General features: G+C 34.0%; 1 protein-coding gene across 3 annotated transcripts in view; it reads right to left on the reverse strand.

Moving 5' to 3' along the window:
- LOC150083611 (uncharacterized) overlaps positions 1 to 26,598 on the reverse strand; it is a 344,088-nt gene that overhangs the window by 223,532 nt on the left and 93,958 nt on the right. For all 3 annotated transcript variants that reach the window (XR_016547211.1, XM_090378089.1, XM_090378088.1), the window contains exon 4: positions 16,968 to 17,179. Coding sequence is in view for 2 of the 3 variants with exons in the window: in XM_090378089.1 (XP_090234215.1) it covers positions 16,968 to 17,179 (212 nt within the window). In the remaining variant the exon portion in view is untranslated. The remainder of the gene's footprint in view (positions 1 to 16,967; positions 17,180 to 26,598) is intronic.

The following is a 26,598-nucleotide window of genomic DNA, read 5'->3' on the forward strand; positions in this document are numbered from 1 at the left end:
TGGTCCCATTTATTTCTGAGCAACACTATTCCTTTTAAATGCTCATGTCTCATAATAGTTGTTTTCAATGTCATCATCTTGTGATATAGCTCTCCAAAGTATAACACTTCTTTTCTTTGATTAAGTGCTTATTCCACTACAGCCTCAACACTCATTCAATGTAAAGCTGCAGCAGTGATGTCATTCAAAATAATCAGCAAGAGAGTTACCAGTTGATTCAACCACTGCTCGTCTCAGTTGTCCGAATTATTCACTGTACGATTCCTTTGGCTTTAAAGGCAGTACTTGTGCATATGTCCATTCTGATATTCACTGTCAGAGACTCAGTAATTTAGAACCTTCTCTGGCTTAAAATCTCTCTACAACATTCTGTCAAATTCATCTGTTGCCTCTATCATTCTCCCAACTCCACCAATTACTTGGAACTCTTTCTACTAAAGCTAACTTTTAAAGCTACTGTTCGCTTGCTCTCTTTGAAACTTGACTTGGTCCAGTCCAACTTTCCTAACAGTGAGGTAATTTTCCTTTGTGATTTTAATGTTCACAACTTGTTCATTTACCTACTGTAATATCAGACAATCCTAACCAAGCAGCCAATACACTTATATTTTTCTCACAAACAACCCTTCTAATTAGACAGCCAAGTGAGTGGTCCTCTAGGCACCCCAACTTGGTAATAGTCTCTTCTCTAATGGAGTCTTTCTCTTGTGGCCATTCTCAACGTAATGTTCTTTGGCATTACAAGAATGCAAAATGGGATGATCTGTGAGATTTCTTTTCTTCGGTTGGATTACTCTTTCAAATCTTCTGCTCAGATCATGTCAGTGAAATTATTCTTGTAGGGATGGAATCCTTTATTCCACACTACGTCTTAAAATTTCGTCTTTTATCTAAACCTTGGTTTTCCAATAAATGTGCTAAGGCTGTTCAGGAGAAGAATGCTGTATATCATAATTGGCTTGTTTCCAATTTTTCAGTTTCATTTTTGGCCTACACAAAAGCTCGCAACAATTGCAGAGCAGATATTAATCAGTCCAAACTAGATTTCGAACAGGCTAAGAGTAGAAAACTTGCTTCTTGCCCTAGTGGTAGCCGAGCATTTTGGTCTCTTGCTAAAGCTACTGGCCACAACTTTTGCCCATCTCTATTCCCACCTCTGTCAAAATCAGATGGATATATTGTCACATCAGCCAAAGATAAAGATGACCTGCTAGTTTTCTTCCAAACTGTGTACTGATGATCTTAATAAACCATCTTCTATAGTTACCAGTATATTCCATTCAATGCCTCCCTCAAAAGGATGTCAGAAGAATTTGAACAATCTCAATGCTAAGAAAGCTCTAGGTTGTGATGGCATTTCTCCAATTGTTATCAAAACCTGTGCTCCTGAGCTTATTCCTGTTCTTTTCTGCCTTTTTTCACTTTCTTATTCCAAAGGCATTTTTCCTTCTGCTTGGAAATTTGCTCATATCCAGCCAGTTCCCAAACAGGGTGACAAATCACTCCCATCCGATTATCGTCCTATTGCAATTACCTCTATTCCTTCTAAAGTAATGGAGAAATCAATTAACTGCCAATTCTTAAGCTATCTAGAAACCTTCCATCGGATCAATGATCACCGGTATGGATTGTCAGTGTCGATCCACTGGGGATATTCTGGGTTATGTTACTCATCTGTGGACAAGTTCAATGGAAAAGTTTGGTGAAACTCAAGCAGTTGTTATTGACATATTAAAGGCTTTTAATTGTGTTCAGCATAAAGGTCTTCTAAATAATCTTCCATCTTATGGTTTACCAACTATTTTTTGTAATTGTGTATCCAGTTTTCTCTCTGACGGCTCACTGTGGGTGATGATAGATGGCTCTCTGTCTTCTAACTTCTCCCCAAAATGCTGGTGTTCCGAAAGGTTCAGTTCTTTCTTCCACTCTTTTCCTCTTGTATATTAATGAACTTCTTCCACTGACCGGAAATCCTATTCATAGTTTTGTGATCATAGTAGCATACTGTATTCCACTTTCAAGTTTGAGAAACCTTGCCCTGCACGAACAGCTTCAACTTCTCGAATATCCACTAACAATTCTTAAAAGTTGATATCCAGTATATCATTGGTATCTTAGTTGATTTCAATCCTAAAACGCAGTCCTGTCTTATATCTCACAAAAAGGATTCCTCTGCTTCTATGCTCATCTTCAATGACACTGATTTCTAGGCAAGGTCATATCTCTATTGGGAATTACCCTGATTTCTAATCTCTCTTGGCATAAACACATTATAAATACTGCTTCCTCTGCATCTAAAAAACTGTCAACAAACCAGTTAACATCCCTTTTCTGCAGCCAACTCACAGAACCAACTTTTCTTCTTCCTGATTTATTCATTCTACTTCCGTTTTCCGGAACAATCTCCCTTCACATATATTTCCTGAAAATTACAATCTACAGAAATTTAATTCTAATGTCAACAAGTATATTCTTTCATCTTCTCAACCTTCAGCCCATTCACAGTACTAAGTACTATGGGGTTTAATACCTCATGCTTGGAGTTTTCATTAAAAAAAAAAAAAAAGAGAGAGAGAGAGAGAGAGAGAGATTCAGCATCTGTTGCTTAGTCCACAATGTACTTCTTGTCTGAATAATATTCTGGTTTTGAAAATACTATATACATATATTTCTTTATCACTGTGGTTCAGATGATATGATGAAATCCTTTAAGAAACATCTTCTGGGTTAATGCCATTCTCATGTTCAAACGATGAAAAATTAGTATGTAAACATTCACTACAAACTGACCAGCTCCTCCATGCATAACATTAATTCCTCAATAATTTGGTAAATTTATTCTTTACTTGGCCCTTGTAACTGCTGAAAAAACTACAGTTGACTTCCACCAGTGTTGTGTGGTATCAATAGGAAAGTTCAAATTCTGCAGGCATTCTTTTGGTATTGATACAGCAGATACTAGAAGTTTCTACATAGCTTGTAATAGTGTAATCAGTATATGACGAGAATTATAAATTATAATTTATAGCACTATTTATGTGTTTTAAAAACTTAACTTCATCATGTAGTCCATAACATATGACATTAATATTTGTAGAGCTTTTGGTATCGATATAGTATCACAAATAGGTCACGAGAGAGTTCGAATCACGTAGGTTAGCAATAGATAGTTAAATTTAATATTTATTATAACTACTTAGAATTTATAAACATAACTTTATAGCATAATACATATAACTTAAACTTAATACAAGATATGGAATTCATATAACGTAACTTGGTAAGAGATATGAAATACATATACTGCAAGCTTGATATTAAAATATATATATATTCAATAACGCAAACTTCACAGCATAACCAGTGCATAGTGTTACTGATGCATTGGGAGATAAGTTTAGTGTAGCATTTTTAATTATATTGAAATTTAATCGAAATCATGCCTCACACCAAAGCAGCAAAGCAAAAGGCTCAAGGCTGTGGAAGTGCAGTGGCTCGAAGGAGAACTGAGGGTGGGGCGTGTCCTCTGAATCGCAGCCTTTTCAAATTTACTGCTTGTTTGATGTTTGTGGGGCTGTCAGAAATGGGACATGATATTGCCAAGGGGGGTGTGTGCTCTATGTAAGGAGTGTGAGGATGTTAGGCACCAACTCGGCGCTGTTATGGGACTTTATGAGAGCTTGAAGAATAGGATGGATGCCCTGGAAGGATTTAAATTGGGGAGCAATCGAGCTCTCAGCTGCCCACATCAATGTCAGAGCTTGCACTTGATCATCAGAAAACAAAGCAGTAATTTCCAAGGCAGAATGCACTGGACCCGCAGGGGCTAGTTGTTGTCGATGGCTCAATTGTCAGGGAAACAGGAAATATATTGTGCAAAAAGGTTACGTGGAACAGGACCAGGGTATATCTGCCAGGGGCAAAAGTTGATGTATTGTAGAGCGGATATCTTTCACAGACACAAAAAGTGATATTGTTGTACACATTGGCAATAATGACATTAAGAGTGGGAAATCTGCAGACTTGTTATTTGGTTTTAGAAGCATTAGCAACTAAGACCATATTGCTCCGTGGATATGGATATGCGGTGGTCATTCCCTGACCTTTCCGCATCCTCCATATTTGGTGGTCACGGGCTCGAACCCAGATCTAATCAAGAAGCGTGTGCTACGCACTGCTGCTGCTGCTGCTCCTGCCCACCTGGCTACAGAGGCATCCTCTGCAGACTTACTTAAAAAGTACAGGTAAATTTTGAAAAAAAGTCACAAGTAAGGGTTGAATTTAATTTCTGCAATTCATCCCAGACACGATAGGAGGGACTATATGACCAGAGCCTTGTCAATCAATTCAGCCCTGGAGATTGTGCAAGGCTTGTAGGCACATTTCCCTCTAAGCTGCACACATGCGTGGCCACGCACTAATTTCCGTGAAATTGCACAAGTGCTTTTACTTCCCGCACACACACACACACAGCCGACATACTAGATGCTGACAGGAGTATTAGTGGAAGAATGGATATAGAAAGGGTGGATAGCTCATGCCATAAGGTTCGCTATTGCATGACAGGTCCCACATCTTTTATTTACAAATACATAGTGCATAGTGAAAAGTTGTGTGTGTTGATTTTGATTTATATGAAAAAAAAATTAATACATTACGAATATATAAAGGACTGTAGCGGTTTTAGTTTATATTGTATGTTTTCAAGGTGAGTTTACTGTTATAAAAATAATATAAATACATATAATAGGGAACGTCAGCATTTTTCCATTCTGTCCACTCAACCACACACACATACACAGTATGTGTGGGAGTAGAGTGTATAAGGAATGTATTGTGATTGTGAAAATTTTCGAAGTCAAGTTTTTTATGTATTAATTTTTACTAATTAATACGTAAAAATATGTGGGCAGAATGTCGGCGGATCTACTGATCCGGATTTTTTTTTTATTTATAACCAAAAATATTTAGTATTACTTAATAAAATTCTGTAATTTTAAAATTTTTCAGATAAAAAAAACTGAAGACGTAAATACAGCCAGGCCTCACGTAACGCGAGTTCGATTAACAGTTTACTTTCCAGTCAGCAAGCAAATTTCCAGTTAACACGATCTTTTTTTTTTTATGCAATAGTTGAAAAAGATTTGAATTGCGCGTTAAGCTTACCGCATGTCGGACGGGCAATAAACAAACATTTGCCTGCTGCCCGCCTCAATGTGTTTGATCAACCATTGGAAGAAGACGCGTTATTTGTTTGTCTCCCGCTAATAAAGTCAATGCAGACTTGAATTTAAAAATTCATATTTTTAAATGAGCCAGATGAAAATGCTACTGCAAAGGAGATAATGGTAAAAGAACTAGATGAAATCTTTCGTATCACAGAGAACCTCAAACAAAAGGTTTGAGGTTCTCTGCAATATTTATTTCACCAGGGCCCAGAGAAGAGTGTTGTCGGCTATCGGAAATTGATTGATGAAAAGAGAGTCAACACTGTTCAAATATTTCTGCAACAGTCATTTCTTCATTGTGTATTTTATGTCAGAGGTTCCCAAACTTTCTGTTTACAGTGCCCTTAGTGTCTCAGTAATTTTTTCACGGCACACCCAGACTAAAAGAAATACCTAACAGTTCTGTTTATTAAATAGTTAGGTCCAAACAACTTAATAAGAAATGTTGAAACTGTGAACTACCTCGAGCTAACAGTTCGCATGGTGTCCGACAGATGTCGAGTATTGCTGTGTTTCCCTCGAAAATTTAAAATATTCCACGGCGCACAGTTTGGGAAATGCTGTTTTATGCAATAAACATTTAATTCCATAATTATTTTCATTATCTTTTACATGGTATACAGTTAAAAAGTTATTTAAAATGTATTTTTAAATTTCTTCATGGACATTCCAGGTCAAGGACCAATTATAATTTTTCCTATTGATTATTATATTCGATTAATGTGTTTCCGTTTTGCACGATGCGCTTGCAGGACAATTTAATCGCGTTAATCGAGGCCAGCCTGCACTGTAAATAAAAAAAAACTTGCAAAACATTTAAAAAGGATTGGCTTTTAAAACAAATTGATGTTGAAATTCCATCAGCAAACAAAAAGCAAAGCCTAAAACTAGGAGATATTTTTAATACAATGAAGACAATGGTGTCATCTTGTTACCAAGTTATGTAAGCTGAAAAAAGGTGGAATTTTAAATATTTTGACGGCAACTGTAGAAGTACATAACATAAGGAAAGAAGTGAACGATTGAAATCAAATTTTGATATGGTTAAAGTTTTAATTAATGATGTGATATTAGACATAAAAATTAATGCATCAATGAACTCTGTACAAAACATTCATGAACACATGGAAATTTTATAGATAAACCTAAAAATTGGAGAAGCAAAAATTATTCATTTGAATTTGTTGAATGTATAAATTCTGTTCTCATAAAAAATATCCTGAACGAAATAAGAGAATCTACTTTCCGCACGTTAATTGTAGACAAAAGTACTGATATTTCAGTAGAAAAAGTATTAATTTTGTATTTTAAATTTCGAGTGAAAAATGAAACATTACAAAACAGTATTTGGAGTAATTTGAAGAGTACAAACTGTGACAGTATGTCCATTTTAGAAAAAATAATTTTTGTACCATGAATATAATCTTGATATTCAAAAGATGGTAATGTTCATGTCAGATGGAGTAAGTGTTATGCTTGGAAGGGAAAAATGGAGTAGCAGCAATTCTCAAAAAGGAATATTACATCTATCTGAACAACATTGTGTTCCACACCGAGAAGATATAGGATTGCACGACGCATGGAAAAATGTATCTGCAAGATATAGAGACGTTGCTTAGAACTGTATATACAATGTTTAGCAGATCTAGCATAAAAAAAGGAAAATTAGAAGAACTAGCAGAGGTTACAGAACACGTTTTATCTTTCAGACCATTAAATGAAGTCAGATGGTTATCCAGACATTTTGCAGTTGATGCTTTATTAAAAAATTATGAAATATTAATCGAATATTGCAATGAGCAGGTTAATGAATGTAATGATCCTATTAGTAAATACTGTTTACAAATTTTGACAAATTCACAATATCATGTGGCATTAATTGCACTCGATGATGTATTAGGAGAGCATGCATCGTTTTGCAAATATCTACAAAAAAGTTGTTTAAACATTATCTATGCACATCAATATGTTAAAGTTAAATAAACAAATTAAGGAACAAATATCTAAAAAATATTTTCTGGAGTGTAAATGTGAAAGAAGTATTATCAAAAATTCAAAGTGATGTTGACACTGCAGCTATAATTTGGTTTATCACACGTGTATGTGATCACTTAGATAACAGATTTCCTGATGATGAATTGAACGATTGGAAAGTATCGATTGGAAAGTATTTGATATCAGTGCTATCACAAACGAATGCAATAATTTTGACTTTGGGAAACAATGTGATACGCCTTGCAAAAAATATTCACAATTCATTACAAATAACGAAAGTGATGTTATTTCTAAAATATCAGAAGAATATTCGGAATTAAAATTTATAATTGCCGAAAAAACTAAAACTGAAACATTTAAAACTTTCAGTGACACTTTAAATTTTGTACTTACAAATTTAGAGTTTTGTAACATATCCATTCTCTATGATATTATGGGAACATTTCAAGCATCAAATGCAGACTGCAAGCGAGGAATTAGCACTATGAATTCAATTAAAACAAAAAATCTAAATAGCACATTAAGATCATTTAAGTGACCTTATGAGAATCAAATTGCATTTACATAATGGTGCAACAATAAATGTAGATGATCTCTACAAAGTATGGACTTCTACAAAGAATAGAAGGAAAAAATTCAAAGAAAAATAAACTAACTAACTGTAAAGTGTAAATTTATTGTTAAAATTTTTTTATTATTATGTATGTCCCTACTTATAATTAAAACAATTTGTAAAAATATTGCACATATTTAATCTTGTCTGAATTTTTTTACTCAGGTGCATTTCTGCACTGTGCAGCTATAAGAAAAATTAGAAGGAACATTGCTCATAGGGAAGAATTTTTCTGACGGTGGTCTGTGCTTATTAACAGGAAAGACAACATCTCCAGAAATGGGATACACTTTTTTTTTTTTAATGAAAACCCCCCAAACACGAAAGGTATCAAAACCTATAGTACTTAGTACCGTGCATGGGTTGAAGGAGAAGTATGGGGAGGAGGGGGATGCCGGAAACTTTGCTCTAGAGACTAAACATGGGTTTCACCACTTCAAGCCTCCAATAAGCAAAGTGGTGGTATTTCACCGGTTGATGAAAATCATCTACCACCTACTTAAATGGAAATGGTGTAAGAAAATTTGCTAATGTTATCATGGCAGATAACATGCAGAAAGTTGGAAAACTGCTCGCTTGGGAAGATACACCAACACATTCTTGAACTGATTCTACTGGAATGAGCAGCAGCCTGGAAAGCAAGGTGCTGAAGATTTCTAGAACTGCTGGAAGTCATCATGGAACAAATAAATACATGGCCTGTAGTGAGATAACTACAAGTAACAGGTGCGTGTATACCAATGCATTAGCAGAGCATCAACGACATCATCATGCATTAGCATCAAACAATATCTTGCATATAATGCAAGAAAAGCAAAATTATACAGCATCAGCCAAAAAAAAACCTTCACATTTCAAATATCCGTTCGTTCCAAAAATTTGTCTAGTTCATCCTTAAATTTATTTAAGCTATCAACTTCCATAAACCAGATGGAAGTTTGTTCCAGAAATCAACTACTCACTGGCTAAAGGCAAATTTTCGCACATCTATTCTATAACTGTCTTATCTCAATTTTAATTTATGCCCGGTCAGGTTCATAATCTGAGGAAGAATCCCATCACCTGCTCAAACCATTCAAAGCCTTATACACATCAATCAGATTACCTTGAAGGTGCCTAGTCTCCAAACACTGCAATCTGCAGAACTTAAACCTTTCTTGGTAAGAGGACCTCCCCTTCGTTCCCATCAATCTCGTTGCCATTCTCTGTACTCATTCTAGCAACTCTACATCCTTTCTAAAATGAAGCTTCCAGACCTGTACACAGTACTCAAGGCTAACCAATGCCTTATACAAACAGATAATCACTCCTTATCCTTGCTAGCAAAGTTCCTGTATATCATTGACAAAATCCCATGAGCTGCTCTGGCTGACTGTCTCCACTGCTCAGAAAACTTTATATCTGACTGCACAATAACCCCCAGGTCTCTTTCATTGTACACTACCCTGTGTTTAACACCACACAGTTGGTACATTTCTCTGGGGTTACTGCTACCCATATGCAGTACTTTGCATTTGTCAATGTTAAACTTCAGTTGCCACTTCTCAGCCTATCTGCCCAAATTTTCTAGATCCTGTTGCAGTAGCACACTGCCATTACTGTCATTAACAAGCCTTACAACCTTTGTATTCAAACATCAACATAACCTGATATACCTTCGTCAATATCATAGATAAATACACAAAATAATAATGGGCTCAACACCGAACACTGGAGGACTCCACTAATAACATTAGTCCACAGAGAGCAGTGTCTATTGATTACCACTCTCTGTCTTCTCCCACTCAATCATCACTTTATCTATATCAGCAATTTGTGTTTAATGCCATAATGTTCCAATTTGTACAGCAGTCTACCATGTGCAACAGTATCAATAGCTTTCCTGAAATCCAAGTATATGATATCAAAATTATTTTTTGCATCCAGTTCCTTTGTGATCACATCGTAGTATCCAATCAAATTGGTCAGACAAGGCTTCCACTTAACAAACCCATACTGTGTCTGAATTATTACTGCAGTCTTGTCTAGATGATCCTGCAATGCTTCTTCAACCAGTGAATATATTACTTTCCCCAGAACAGAAGTTAAACTAACAGGTCTGTAATTACTCGTATCACCTTTTTGATCTCCTTTGTGAATTGGAAATACATTTGTACAGCTCCAGTCTGTGGTGACCTCCCCCGAGTCCAAGGATGCTCTCATAATTACTAATTGGTTAATGATTTGCTTACTTCCTTTGCTTCAACTCAAAATATAACTGGATATATATCCCATCCACCCCGGGTGCCTTTCTTATGTTTAACTTCAACAATTTCTCCTCCACTTTACTCTCAGTTATTATAAAATGCTAAAAGTATAGTAAATAATCTGATGAATCAGATTATTTACTATACTTCACATCAAAGAAAGTAGAGATAGAATAGGAAGGGAGGAGGTGTTATGCTGTTATTTAGGAAACACAAAATTTAAGGCAGTGCATCCAGTTGATATGGTTGGCCAGCATAGGAGTGTGTTATAGGCCTAATGACTCCGATGAATACAACGGCCAATTATACAGAGAAATAGAGTGGGCCAGTAAATCTGAATGATTTTTAATGGGGAGATTTTAACTTCCCAGATATTGACTGATTGGAACTTGTGGGTTGGTCACTTTCACACTAACTTGACTTTTGTGGATTTATTCGATGATTGTTTTCTACAGTAGCATGTTGAGAGAGGCAACCACAGGGAATAAATACTCTTGATCTGATTATCAGTAGTGTTTCTTCATACATTATGTATCTGCAGATAAAGGAACCACTAGGTGGCAGTGATCACAGTGTACTGATGTGAGATTTACTTAAAAAGATGTTACTACCATCTGAGGTAAAGGGAAGGGTTTTTGCTTTTGTAAAGATGACTGCAGTAGTCTCAGACAGTTTTAAAATTCTATAGTGGGATCAACTGATGATGTTACCAACAGAAAATTCTAAATGGGGATTCAAGGAATTAATCTTGGAAGCTACTAAGCTTTACATACCAACTAAGAAATACTGTTAAAAGTTTAGGCGTAAATGGAGGTCAGATGAACTAATGAGACAGGTAGCACAGAAGAAAAATGCATGGGATACATATAAATTAACAGGCAACACAGAAGCATATGGCAGATATAAGCTAGTCTGTGATCAAGTTACAAAGGAGGTTAGGCAAGCAAAGGCAGATTACAAGAAATCTTTAGCTAAGGATGCAAAGAAAAACAGTATGCACTTCTTCACTTATATCAACTCTAGAAAGAAGGAGATGAATCAGATCGGTCCACTTGACATCGAAGGTTTACTGTTGATGATCCTGTTCAGGTAGCTGACAAACTGAATGTGTATTTGTATCTACATTCACGCATGAGGAATTCTGCAGAGAAGTGGAAGCCAGAAGTTTTTTAATCACTAATAGGGAGCTAAATGACTTTGTAATAATTGAGAGGAAAGTGAAGGAGAAATTGAAGTTAAACATAAGAAAGGCACCTGGGGGTGGATGGAATCTATCCAGTTATATTAAAGGAGGCAACAAAGGAAGTAAGCAAACTTCTAGCCATAATTATGACACATCCTTGGATTCAGGGGAGATTCCCTCTGACTGGAAATGTGCAAATGTATCCCCAATTCACAAAAAGCAGATCAAAGTAATTACAGATCTGTTAGTTTAACTTCTGTCCTGGGGAAAATAATGGAGTCACTGGTTAAAGCAGCATCATTGCAGAATCATCTAGACAAGACTGCAGTAGTAGTTAAGACAGCATGGGTTTGTTAAAATGGTGGTGGGGGGGGGTCTTGTTTGACCAATTTGATTGGATATATGATGTGGTCACAAAGGAACTGGATGCAAAAAATAATTTTGATATCATATACAATAGACTACAAGGATAGATGGTAAAAGAAAAATTCCTGAATAATCAATTTCCTGGTTAATCGAAAAATACAGTAAGTCCCCTACGTACGTACCAGGACTACTTACATAAATTCAGTTTTACGTAACTCAGGAATGATAAAATACTGCTACTATATCCCTGATTATGCTAAAATTACACACAAACCACATAATATCCTCACAAGAATGAAGAAAAATAGTTATATACAGGACTCCTCGACTTACGTACTTAAACGGTTTTTTTCATGTATGTAAATCCAACTTCAGTCTTGTAGATACAAAATACAACACACCGAAATTATAACCCCCGACAAGCTTCATCATGTACAGAATTTTACGATTTGTAACCGAGTTAAATGAGGCTGAAAAAACATACAATGAATAATAATGTATAGTACAGTATTTATTCAAAACTAATTTAATCTAAATACGATACGTAATTTAATTTAATATACGATCAAATCACTTTACAATGGACTCTCCAAAATAAAATACAGTTCACCATACAATATATATTAACCGCCGATCATTGTGATCACGTTTGCAAACTGAATTTTAATTCTATTAAACAACTATTCTAATAAGCGAAAATAGGAAAAATATTATCCATAGGCTATAAAATTAAAGATATAGAACACAAATTTACACTTTACTTCCTTCAATTAACAAAATTAAATGATGCGTGAAAATTAGAAGAATATTTCCCACATGTTAGAAAAATAAAAATAAATTTACGCTTATGTACTAGCTTAATTAATAGTTTAACTAACTGATATTTCTGTTCACTGACTTTTTTTTTTTTTTTTTTTTGGTCATAAAATTTAAAACAGTAAGAAAATAAGCAATCAATAACAAAGAACATGGCTTGCACAAATTGCAACTAACATGATACATTTAAGTGAGATACGGAGTAACAACTTTACCAAGCTCAAAAAATAGGAATGAAGAGAAGATTTGGAAAATTTATTTGTTTTTTATATGACTGAAGGTTTCAGTGAACAGGAACCACATTTCACCACAATAATGTGGAATTTTATGGTGAACCATATTTCACCATAAAATTCCACAGAATTCCAGCTATCAGTATCATTGCCAATGAAATAAGATCAGAGTTTACTACCCGTTTATAATTTCATTGCACTAACAGAAAAGCCCAATAAACCGGAAAGTGCAAATTTTATTATTTTATGGTAGTGACCTCCATAAATCTGCCTTAGAAAAATATCACGAAGGTGTTCAAAATTGATTCTTATAACCAAACATAGCAACAGCTTTGTGCTTTGTACGTATCTGCAAGTTGTACATAAGTCGTTTGTACGTAAGTAGAGGAGTGCCAGTATTTTCGATTAATTAGTTATATAAATAGAAAAACAGATATATATTTTAATTAGTTCAATTAAAAATTTTATCTGAGGACAGCAGTGAAGTAGCCAGAGCGGCACATAAGAAAAGAAAACATAAAAGGAAGGGAAAAAAACATTATTGTACTGTAAAAACTGATATGTATTTCATAGCCTTGGTTACTTGATTATCATAGTTGACTTCACTGGTGCAGATCCCTTCACCACTTCTCGTATTCTGTCTTTGTCCTTTATTATTGTTTTCACCGTTGACACTGACAAATCTGAATTATGCACGATACTTGTTAATGTTTGACCATTTTCATACATTCTTATTATTTTAATTTTCTGATCCAACTCGATCACTTTCCTTTTCTTGGGAGATTTACTAGTACTGCTGTCACTTATTCTCTTAGTCAGCACTATGATAATGGTCAAAATGAAATTTTCTGTAAAGAACTTCACTGGGTTAAGGCGGAAACACTATTATCATCCCACACAAGCTCACATTTTACTAAAGCACATTTCTGGAAGTCACTACCATAAAATAATAAAAACAATTTGCACTTTGAGTTATTGGGCTTTCTGTTAGTGCAACGGGTAGTAAACTTGATCGTATTGCATTTGCAATAATACCAATAGCTGGAATTGTGTGGGATTTTATGTTATTATGGTGAAATGTGTGTTCCCTTCACTGAAATCTTAAGTCATATAAAAAAATCCAAATAAATTTTAAGAATCTTCTCTCCATTCCTATTTTTAAGCTTGTTACTCCCTATCTCGCTTGTGCAATTTGTGAGTGCTATGATCATCGTTATTCATTATTTTATTGTTTTAAATTTTACAATCCTAAAAAAAGAAGAAAAAAATTGAGTGAAAAAAATTAACGTAAGTTCAAAGTTATGTAAGTCGGGGACATCTGTATCCAAATATGTTCAGCAACCTACGTGAAAAATATGGCGATAGATAAACACACACACACACACACACACACACACACACACACACACACACACACACACACACACACACACACACACACACACACACACGTCCAATAAAATGCTTCCCTTTATTTTTTTTTTTTCGATGTCAATTTTAAATCTAATAGCTTCCCTTAATTTTTTACAATGTTGCATATGGTGTCACCACCATTATAATGTTTCATTAAAGATTTAACAGATGCACCGTTTTCAAACTTTTGAATAATTTCAAGTTTTTGTTTAATTGAAAGTGCAACCTGTTTGTGTTTACCCATAATTTTCGCGATTTCTAAACAAAATAAAATTTTTCTTTTTGCAGTGCAACGGAACACAACAATTGAAGCGACATACTAAAACAAACTAAACATTTGTTCTCTTTTCTCTCTCTCTCTCTCTCTCTCTCTCTCTCTTTTTTTTTTTTTTTTTTTGTGGTGGGTGTGAAGACAGCAGGTGTTGATTACAGGATAATAATCTCCCAATGATGACTTTATAATGCTGCTTCTTGTCGTTTATTTATGACTTGCAAAACATCCGTTTATACGTATTCTAGTTATTACTTGAAGTGTCCCGATTAAACTGATCCCGGTAAATTGAGTCTGCTGTACTTGGATTTCAGGAAAGCTTTTCATACTGTTGCACGTGGAAGACTGCTGTACAAATTGGAGAAGAATGCATTAAAAAAAAGTTGTTGCTATGGGTAAAAAAATAGTTGAGTGGAAGAAAACAGTGGTAATCAATGGACACTGCTCATCGTAGACTAACATTATTAGTGGAGTACCCCAGAGTTTGGTGTTGGGACCATTGTTGTTTTCTATACTTATCAATAATACTGAGAAAGGTATAACAGGCTTAGTGTCAAAGTTTGCAGATAATAAAAAGATTGGTAAGGTGGTTAATGACAGTAACAACAGTACGCTGCTGCAACAGATTCTGGAAAAGTTGGGCAGATCGGCTGAGAAGTGGCAACTGAAGTTTAACATTAACAAATGAAAAAGTACTGCATGAGTAGCAGTAATCCCAGAGTAACATACCAACTGTGCAGTACTACACTCAGGATAGTAGAGAATGATAAAGATCTGGGAGTAATTGTGCCATCAAATATGAAGTTTTCAGAACAATGCAGACAGGCTGCCAGAGCAGCTAGCAGGGTCTTGTCAATGATATATAGGAACTTTGCTAGCAAAGTTCCTATATATCATTGCAAACAGGTCTGGAGGCCTCGTTTTAGGAAGGATGTAGAGCTGCTGGAACGAGTACAGAACTGGTGATCTGAACAAAGGGGTTCTCTTACCAAGAAAGACTTAAGAGAGTCTGTGAACATTGGAATGACACCAACCAAATGCCATTTTGCATTATTGACATGATGTCAGGTTTTGACATGATGTCAAAGTGTATCAACTTAACCACAAAGTCTTGTTGGTCTGGTGGTATTCGGGCTATTTCAGACTTGGTTCATCGACAGTAATGCCTGAAATGATGAATACCATAGTTTAAGGTATTGGCACCCAACATTGATGACTTACTTATACATTGTGGACAGTGTGTTACCTACACTGTTGCAGTACTATACACTGTGGACATTGGAAAGAGCAGGCACCTGCAAGATAATCTGATTGAGGTGTATAAGACTTTTAATAGATTGTGCAAGATCAACACTGATGGGATTCCTCTTATTCAGATTACACACTTGAGGGGGCATAAATTCAAATCGCGGATAGATAATTACAGAATAGATGTGCAGAAATTTGCCTTTAAATTTGGTGGAAGGAACATCAGTAACCTTTCTGCAAGTGCAACTTGTGTGAACTTTACAAAATTTATTGTAATAAATGTTATTCCCAATGGAAGACTGTAGGTGATCCCTCAATGAATAATAAAGAAGGTATTTCGTACAACAATCTTCGCACATCATCTACAAAAAACATGACAGAGAAGGTGCAACAGACCATAGAAATGCCCATTAGTATGAATATCTTCTGTAGGCAGCTATAGAGCTTTGGGTTCAACAGTAGGGCAGCTGCACATAAACCGACATCATGTCAACAATGCAAAATGGCATTTGGTTGGTGTCATTCCAATGTTCACAGACTCTACAACACTGGTGATAGAAACTGCTATGGAGTGATGAATCTCACTACACAGTGTTTCGTTTGGACAGATGTGGTATGAAAGTAGCCCAGAGAGTTCAAACACTTCCTGTGTTTGAACAGGAATGAGGTACAATATAGCAGTAATAAAATATTACTGCTATATTGTACCTCATTCGAAATGTCTACCACACAGTTAGAGAACCACCAGTATAAAAAAATTAAAATCCTAAATATGTTGAGATTTTAGTAGTTAATATTTAACTGAAATGCATTTTGTAACATATTTTAGTTTTATTTGTGTAAAATTTGGCATTTGTATCTCAATAATTATTAGAAATATTAAAAACTAAACATCTGAAATCAACCTAAAGTACACTAGAATTACAGCATTTTATTTCTTGGTTAAAAATATTCTGAAATACTGAAAATTAAAAAAAAAAAAAAAAAAAAAACCTAGGATATTCAATGCTTTAGCTGCCACACTGTACAGCTGAAATTATTAAGAATGAAGGATACTTTGGTCTGTTATCCTCCCTCTAGCAGTACAACCTTTGTCACCATTAAATATAGACAAATATAAAATAAATGTACACCTGTTAGGTTAAACTTGCACTGGTGGGAGGATAATAAACAAGTACCTAATGAACAAATCACAGAAATTTCAAAAAAAAAAAATACATATTCCTGATCCGGCAAAGGCTTGATATATGTATATATATTACATTATACTTACAGGAAATGTTAAAATTCCTATGGTCTTCCAATTATTCACCTCAAAGTATTTGAAAATAGACATAACATTCCAAAAATCATACCTGATTATAAGCATACTGATCTGATCCATGATTATAATCAAAACTCTGACCACCCAGTGGCGGATTACCAGGCACACTACTCAAGTCAAATCCTTCTTTTAAGCCACTATGTGAAGAAGTATTGTCTGGTGCTGACCAATTTCCTGAAACATTCATTCCCCATCCAGCGGTATCCCAGTAGCCACCCATGTCACCAGACATGTATGCAGCATCTAAAAAAAAAAAAAAAAAAAATCTCTGAATCTACTGAATATGGCACACAATTTTTCATGCTAAGATTATCTTACAAGAAATGAAATTTACACACAAACATAACTAACTGTATGAACTAAAGTAGTTTAAGTTCTTTAACAACTGTAACTACAAGTATTTATGAAAATGTATTGGTAGTGCAAAAGCATCATTTCAATACACAGTACAGTATACTCACAAAGACAGCAAAGTTTGCAAAAAATGGCATTATTACAATATCTCAAATTGCAATATCCTTAAACAACGATTTACCTAGTAATGCACTTTCAAATAAATAATGCTTCCCCAAAAGAGATTACTATTTTTTATTCTTAGTCTCGAGCTTCACACAAACAGCACTGTTTAAGGAATTATTGTTCTCTCATCAGTGGGTGAGTAGGCAGGCACTCAGAGGTGCAAGAAAATAACTTAGAAGTGAAATATTTTCACAATATGACAGACGCCAAAAGGTGTAAAAAATTAAAAAAAAACATTAACTACTCCTTTTGATATCTTTCATATGTGAAAATATTTCACTTCTAGGTTATCTTCTTGAACACTCTGGATGCCTACCTGCTCACTGACAAGGGAAGAATAATTTCCATAACAGTGCCATTCCTGATTGGTGGCATTCAAAACTGAGAATAAATAACAATAGTCTTCTGTACTGGAAAAGCATTATTTATTAGAAGTGCGTGACTAGGCAACTCATTGTGAGGGATTTCACAATGAGATGTTATGATGTTTTTTCAAATTTGTTTTGTATTCCTTGTGAATTTACTATGTATTAAAATGACTCTTTTCACTAACCAATACATGTTAAATTCTTGCAATACAAGTCCATAAACCACTTTACTTATCCTAGGCCATTTGGCATCTCTCATATCACGAAATATTTCACATCTAGGTCTTGTTGCTATTCTAAGCACCCTTTCCAACAGTTCTCTGTCCATCCTGAAATGATTTCTAAACCCATATGTAGTACTGAAGATGTGGTAACCACTGCCTTATGGAAGGGAATAATCACCTTTTTGTCCCTGCTGTCAAATTCCTGTATATCATTGTGTGTGTGTGTGTGTGTGTGTGTGTGTGTGTGTGTGTGTGTGTGTGTGTGTGTGTGTGTGTGTGTGTGTGTGTGTGTGTGTGTGTCCTCGCCCCCAAGATATTTGATTTAAGGCATAACTACCACAGTTCAACAATTAGCAAAACATGTGGGCCCATGAAGATCAGGTGGGGGAGCAGATCTGCCCCAATAAATATTTTTATTTATAGAAAGAAAAATTATATCAAATAATATTATTACATAACAAGCGCCACCTTTATTCTTAATCAAATGGCAGTTATTAGATTTGCAATCTAAGTTTATAATTACTACCATTGATAAAGCAGCCAATAATAGTATAATATGCAAAAAATTCTATACCACCACTTTATTAAATGAACTGAATAATAGCACCACCTATAAAATTGAGACATCAAATAGTAGCATTATCATTAAGAAACTACTAGCCACATCCAGAAAGTTAAATTTAAGTAACCCTAATACCAAATTTTCTTCATACACTGGATATCCAAATTCCACAAAGCTCCCATAGGTTTTAGATCAATTACATCGTACAGAAACAGCTATGCTAAGTTACCCAACAAAAAACTGGAATCATGCCATTTGACTTTAAAAACTTATTTACCAGTATAATTCATAATGACTTGAAATATGTCTTTAACTGCTATTATAATGCGTATCATAGTATATTACCTTGTGACCAGTATTATTGGAATAACATTATAAATTTATGTTTATTCAACTGTTACATTTTTAATGGTAATGTATATAAACAGCATATAGGGATAGCCGTGGGAGCATGCAGTTCTTGCATAGCAGCAAATCTGTACCTACATTATTATGAAAGAAACCTAAATAAAAACTTAATACTATATCACTACATTGATCTTATTGTGATAAATGAACCACTTTCAGAAAGATATTGCACCGCATTATCCTCCTGAGTTACAACTAGAAAGTGCCAATAAAGATAATACTATAGCTGCAATATATATATATATATATATCTATAATAGATGATAAATGGTACACCAAAGTATATGACAAACATAAAGACTATGAAGCTATTAGCTTAACGCACAGGCATTCCAATATCTCAAAAAAGAATTCATAGTACCATCATTATTTTGCAGAGTTTTAGATTAATAATAATAATAAGTAATAACATTAAATGTATTATAGAATTACTAAAAGAATTAAAAGCTAAGCTGATTAGGAATGAATTCCCAGAAAAGTTTATTGCTAGATACCTAAACAAGGCTATTATTATCACTATTAATAAATGGCACGGAAATATTAACCCCAGAATAGTTATTGCTGAAATATATACAAATAAAAAATGATAGTCATTTATTCTCTCCATTCCTACTACGGTCATTCTGAGAGCTTGTACATATGTATATAATAGGCACTTCCCTTAGAGCATATTACATAAAGCTTACACTGTAGAAAGGTTGTACCTATATTTGTTCTAGGGGCAGTAATTAATTATTTATTTGGTAAGTTGACATTTAACTTTAATCACTCATATTAGGGTACCAACTAATTTCTTACATGGTGAGTTAAAAAATAACAGCTATTTTCAGTTGTTTTCAGTAATTTCTAGCATATGGTTTCCTCAATTTTGCAGCATTTCACACTATTTTCGACAATTATATGCAATTATTTTCTGCTATCTGTTCTGTACAGATTATCCACCAATTCTCATTAATTTTCTAACGTTGTCAGTTATTTAACTATTTGCAGTTTTTATGCAATTCCAACAATTTTCTAACCTGGTCAGTTATTGTATTAATTATTGCTGTTTTCTAACATTTAACATTTTCATTTATTTAATTAATTATTTATTTAATTGGTCTTAAAACCAAATATAGGAGGGCGCTATTATCTTTCTTTGTCTTATCATGCTTTCATTGGCTTATACAGTAAACCCCCCGCTATTCGCGGTGGTTACAGTCCTGAGAAATGCCGCGAATACCGAAAATGCGAATACTGAGTTATGGCTCCCATAGTAATAAAGGGGTTTCGTTCCAAAGTATGAAATATATAAGAAAAACTAGTCAAAAATTTTGTCTATGTATGTATTATATGTACCTTCATATTATGACTATGTACATAGTGAAATGCAAGCATATGGCATGGCATCAAAATGAAAATAAGAAACAATTTAATATGAAATGTAATATTTATTAGAAATTTCAAACAAAGCTTTCAAACCAGCGCCTTTGCTAACCAAAAAACTTATCCCGCCAGTGCTATCACCAATTTCACTAAAGTGTTGATAAAGGAGTTTTTCCTTTTCACGAATGATGAGTGAACTTAAGGGAATTTTATTTTGAGTTCGGTCTTCTATCCACAGATTTGAAGCCTTTTCCATTTTTTCTAATTTAACATCACGAGTTACGGAGCAAATTTTTGAAGCAATTAGTGCGTTTTCACGGACACTACGGCAGATTTTTCTTCCGATTTTTTGATTGATCGTACCGTTGACTCATTAATTTTATAATGTTTTGCCACTGAGGAGACACTTTCACCATTAGAAAATTTATCCAATAACTCAATTTTATTCGCTAATGTCATCACCTTCTTTGATCTTTTCACATTTCCCTTGTTATTCGTAGCGATATTTTTGTACGGGTGAGATAGAACTTGTCCACAATAAAGTCACTTTCTTCCATTAACACACTCGAAAAAGTCTGTTTTACACTGCAAAACGGTAGATTTATCATTTTTGTAAGTAAATCGATTTATAAATTGATAAATTTATAAGCATATAAATTAAAAGCATACGACGAAACCTTCCATGACATGCACATAACACATACTAAACAAGGATTAGTGAGAAACATCCACGCTCGCGATTTTGTCACCCCTCTCCCCCCCCACCCACCCACTGAGCGCTGTTTTGACCGGGAAAGATAATTTTAGCCACGCCCATGTATTTTTATGGCGGAAAATGTTCACAGCGCTTTAAAATTCAAATTTTTTTAGGTTTCATTTTATATTAAATCAGCGACCGCGAATAGCGGGGGTTTACTGTATTTTCACAATTTCTACTATCATATGTTATGGTCTGTTATTTATTTATTTTGTTATTTCAATTTCAGCCTTTTTCTAACATTGTAAGTTATTTAATTAATTACTTAATTTTCCAAAATTTACAGCAGTTTTCTAAAACGGTCAGCTATTTAAATAATTTATTTAATTGGCCACATACGTACCAAAATTGAGAGGGCACCACTATCTTTCTTTATCATATATCAGCAATCTGAGTTATAAATCCTTTTAGCTATGTTTCTTACAGTATGAAGGTATTGTTCATTTTCTATTTATTATTTAGTATTATTATTACAGTAAACTAATTTTGATTTTCTATTTGATCTACTATTTCAGTAAGGCTGGTTTATTCTTATTATTTTTAAATGTAACTTGCTATTTGGTAGAATTTTATACCTACAATTTTATTTTATTTTATTCTAAAATCTACTATTACATCAGGTATTTCTCTATTCTTTATTGGATTTCTGTAAAATAGTACATCTGGTATTCTATAATTTCTTCAATATTACTTCAAGCGCTGCTACCTACTGTATCCTTTTTTTGCCTTATTCTTGCTAACCCTAAATTTTTATACTTCAAAATCTATTAGAGCAATTCGAGGGAAATTGAAGTACTACTGCTATCCTTACTGCTCCTCGCCTTAAATCAGCAGAAGCCGTTCTTTTTCACTACATAATTATTTTTCACTAGTAAATAAACCTATAAGAAAATTATTTTCGATTCACTGCTATCTGTCGCGCTAGATATTATTCTGCCAGTTTGCTGTTAAATTTAACATAAATTGCATCTCTAATTTTAGAGTATTTGAAACTACAATTTTAGAAATTTGAACCTAGACAAACTGGCTAATAGCAAACAAAAACAGATAGCCTTGGCCAATTATTGATAGGATGTATTGAGTGGTGCAAGCCCTCAAAAAAGTACCATTCGATGTATCCTTTTATGAGTAATTAGCTTCGTCATCTTTTTTTTTTTTATATTATTTTATTATGTGTTTAATTATACGGTATAACAATGAAGACCAACTTAGGTTACCTAAATACTTGGCCTTATGGCTCTATAGGTATACTTTTACTCAAAATTTCATTTATCATTTGATTCCCTGGGTAAACAGTTCATTAAATACAATAATTAAGTTTTACAGACTGATGTAATGTTAAATCAATAACTTGATGGCATTAATCTGATTTGACACTTTTTATAATTCTCTATTTTTTTTCTACGTTTTTATCACTTATTTAATATATGTTTATATATATATATATAAATGTACTTAACTTATTTATATATTATTACTTTTTATAATTAATTTTGGTACTACTAAAAGGTTAGGCTATCCATACCAGGGCTAGATTTATATATAACCAGTGGGTTGGCTGGGGTCACTACAAACCTGATGCTCCCAGGTAGTACCAAAATTAATTATAAAAAGCAATAATATATAAATAAGTACATATATAATGCATGCACATATGAGTAATTGTCACTGTACAATAGCATTAACAGCATCTAATACCCTCTTTTATGCTATTCAAAACTAATTGTCATCAGACATAATTCCTATATACAGTGTATATATATATATATATATATTTTAAAAGCAAGTAATAGATAAGTTAGTGGCAACAGAACGCTATACTAGCCATTACTGGTCCTTAGTTCAAACCTGGAAAGGATACATATAAATAGAATAGAGTAGAGAAAATAATATAATATAATAGATAAATCATAAAGGTAGAAGATAACATAAATAAGTATGGTATGTTAATTATAGGAGATAGTAACACAATGAAAGGGACTTTTTCAAGGGCTAACCCTTTCAATGTGTCCTCCTATAATTAACTGAGCTATCAGTTTCTGATATCATCTGCCTGTTAAACGTTGCCGAATGGTGATAAAAGATATCATTGGGGTGGAAGGTTTAAGTTAAAGTTAAACAAATAGAATTTTGTGGTAGTTAACAATAGGTGTAAATTTGTGGTAGTTAACAGGCTAGATGACTTTAGCCCGACCGATAGCTAAAACACAACGAAAAGTAGAGGCAATTGAGAACCAATAGCATCATATTAATGGGTGGTACAGTAGCTAAAGCTAAAAAAGGAGAACGGAAAAAGGGTTTAAGAAAAGGGATAGTACCTCAATCCCCCTCGAATTACTCTAATAGTTCATGAGGTAAGAAGAATAGAAAAAGACAGCACATAGATAAAAGTAGAGGAGAAGCAATATTGCAATTGTACGTCGGATTATACCGGGCGCGTAACTACAAGGATCTCTTACTATAAGAGACGGGTAGTTACGCGCCCGGTATAATCCGACGTACAATTGCAATATTGCTTCTCCTCTACTTTTATCTATGTGCTGTCTTTTTCTATTCTTCTTACCTCATGAACTATTAGAGTAATTCGAGGGGGATTGAGGTACTATCCCTTTTCTTAAACCCTTTTTCCGTTCTCCTTTTTTAGCTTTAGCTACTGTACCACCCATTAATATGATGCTATTGGTTCTCAATTGCCTCTACTTTTCGTTGTGTTTTAGCTATCGGTCGGGCTAAAGTCATCTAGCCTGTTAACTACCACAAATTTACACCTATTGTTAACTACCACAAAATTCTATTTGTTTAACTTTAACTTAAACCTTCCACCCCAATGATATCTTTTATCACCATTCGGCAACGTTTAACAGGCAGATGATATCAGAAACTGATAGCTCAGTTAATTATAGGAGGACACATTGAAAGGGTTAGCCCTTGAAAAAGTCCCTTTCATTGTGTTACTATCTCCTATAATTAACATACCATACTTATTTATGTTATCTTCTACCTTTATGATTTATCTATTATATTATATTATTTTCTCTACTCTATTCTATTTATATGTATCCTTTCCAGGTTTGAACTAAGGACCAGTAATGGCTAGTATAGCGTTCTGTTGCCACTAACTTATCTATTACTTGCTTTTAACATATTAAGACTGATGTAATGTTTTATCATGTTATTCTTGATGGCATTAATCAGCTCTTCTCCTTTTAGTATTTTTAGTATTTCTCTCGCTCCTAGATTCTATGGTTTAGTTATTTATAAATTCTGTTCACGTATTCTATTTGCTCGCTATATATATATATATATATATATATATATATATATATATATATATATATATATACTATCATTGAATTATATTAAATAAAGTTAAATTATAATAAAATGAATAAATAATTAAGCATTCATTAGAGGCAGCGACATGCAATTCCTCCATATGAAGCTGAAATACATCCATTATTTTAAATTAAATAAAACATAAGCCAGTAGTATGGCAAAAACTGTAGAGCGAAAATTAACATAAAAATAACCCAAATAAACAATCGAACGAAAAGAAAGAATAGATATAAATAGTAGCCCAGAAACCCTAATATAATTTCGATCTTTAAATCCAATTAACAAAAACTATACAAATTTTAGGATAATGCCAATTAGTTATTAATTTAGCGGTACCCCCCCGAGAGGTACCAGTTCCGAAAGACGTGAAATATCACCCAAAGAGGGTTAAAGGAACTACCAAACGATAACAAAATCAAAATAAACTAAAATAAAATAGAATAGACTGACCATCATGCCCCATATCGACAGAGGACCACGAGGCCAATAATGGTCATGGAATCGCTGCATTTCAATCGTCATACAAAACATCGCAAAGGCGGAAATATCGAAGAACCAAACCACCCTTCCATTCTCCGATAGATCAACCAATGCAGAGGATTTGCATGGCGGTGGTCCTTATGCAGCGAAAATAAACTATAGAACAGACAGCACTCTAAAGCAGAGCCACACCACTGACATACTGTAAGCTGAATCAGCTTATATTGAAGAAAAAAAGAAAATAGATGGCGGCACTGGCGTTGCTAAATTAGCATATCGACCCATTACTATTGAATTATATTAAATGTTGACGAAAATTAAATTATAATAAAAAATTAAAATAATTAAGATAATTAAGCATTCATTAGAGGCAGCAACTTGCAATTCCTCCATATGAAGCCGAAATATATACTATCATTGAATTATATTAAATAAAGTTAAATTATAATAAAATGAATAAATAATTAAGCATTCATTAGAGGCAGCGACATGCAATTCCTCCATATGAAGCTGATGTTATGTTGTTATTTGGTTTTTTAGGAGCATTAGCAACTAAGGCCATATTGCTCCGGTGCGGTGGTCATTCCCTGACCTTTCCGCATGTTCCGTATTTGGTGGTGACGGGCTCGAACCCCGGTCTAATCAAGAAGGGTGTGCTACGCACTGCTGCTCCTTCCCACCTGGCTACGGAGGCGCCTCCATATGAAGCTGAAATACATCCATTATGGATGTATTTTCGGGGGGGGGGGGGGGGGGGGGGTACCGCTAAATTAATAACTAATTGGCATTATCCTAAAATTTGTATAGTTTTTGTTAATTGGATTTAAAGATCGAAATTATATTAGGGTTTCTGGGCTACTATTTATATCTATTCTTTCTTTTCGTTCGATTGTTTATATGGGTTATTTTTATGTTAATTTTCGCTCTACAGTTTTTGCCATACTACTGGCTTATGTTTTATTTAATTTAAAATAATGGATATATATATATATATATATATATATATACTGTGATATTATAATTATTAAAGTATAGAACAGGGAATTTTTTATTATTATAATATTAACCAATCGGATTACTGCCATCAGCGATAGAACATTACCTCCGTTGTTAAATATATGCAGTAATAAAATAATGTTAAAATGTAGAGGCTGTCCTGTAGTTTGAAATTGATGCAATCCATGAACCAACCGGACCCTAGGCAACAATGGTTAAACATAAATATAAATTCAATAAAAATATACATAATACGCCATCCATGGGAAAAGATAATTTGCAAGGGACTTTGTCGGGGTGGGGGGGGGGCTAAACCCCTACAAAATACCAAACCCTTGGCAGGCTGAGCTATCAGTTTCTGTTGTCATCTGCCTGTATAACTAGGACCAAAGGAAGTCCATAATGACCCGTAGGATAGGTACAAAATAAAATAAAAGCAAATTTTTTCTAATAGAAATAGCTTAACTGTAATTTTGCAGAATACAGGCTGGATGACATTTATTTATTTATCAAGTCTTTGCATTTCTAACAGTTACATATATAACGGTAGCAATGTTTTCATACAGCATACAGGCATTGCTATGGGGAAGAGTAGCTCTTGCCTAATTGCTAACCTGTATTTACACCATTTTGAAAATAATTTCAGT

The sequence above is a fragment of the Mastigoproctus giganteus genome, chromosome 7, assembly GCF_048544385.1.
Source record: "Mastigoproctus giganteus isolate SK-2022 chromosome 7, ASM4854438v1, whole genome shotgun sequence".
NCBI classification, from domain to species: Eukaryota; Metazoa; Arthropoda; class Arachnida; order Uropygi; family Thelyphonidae; genus Mastigoproctus; species Mastigoproctus giganteus.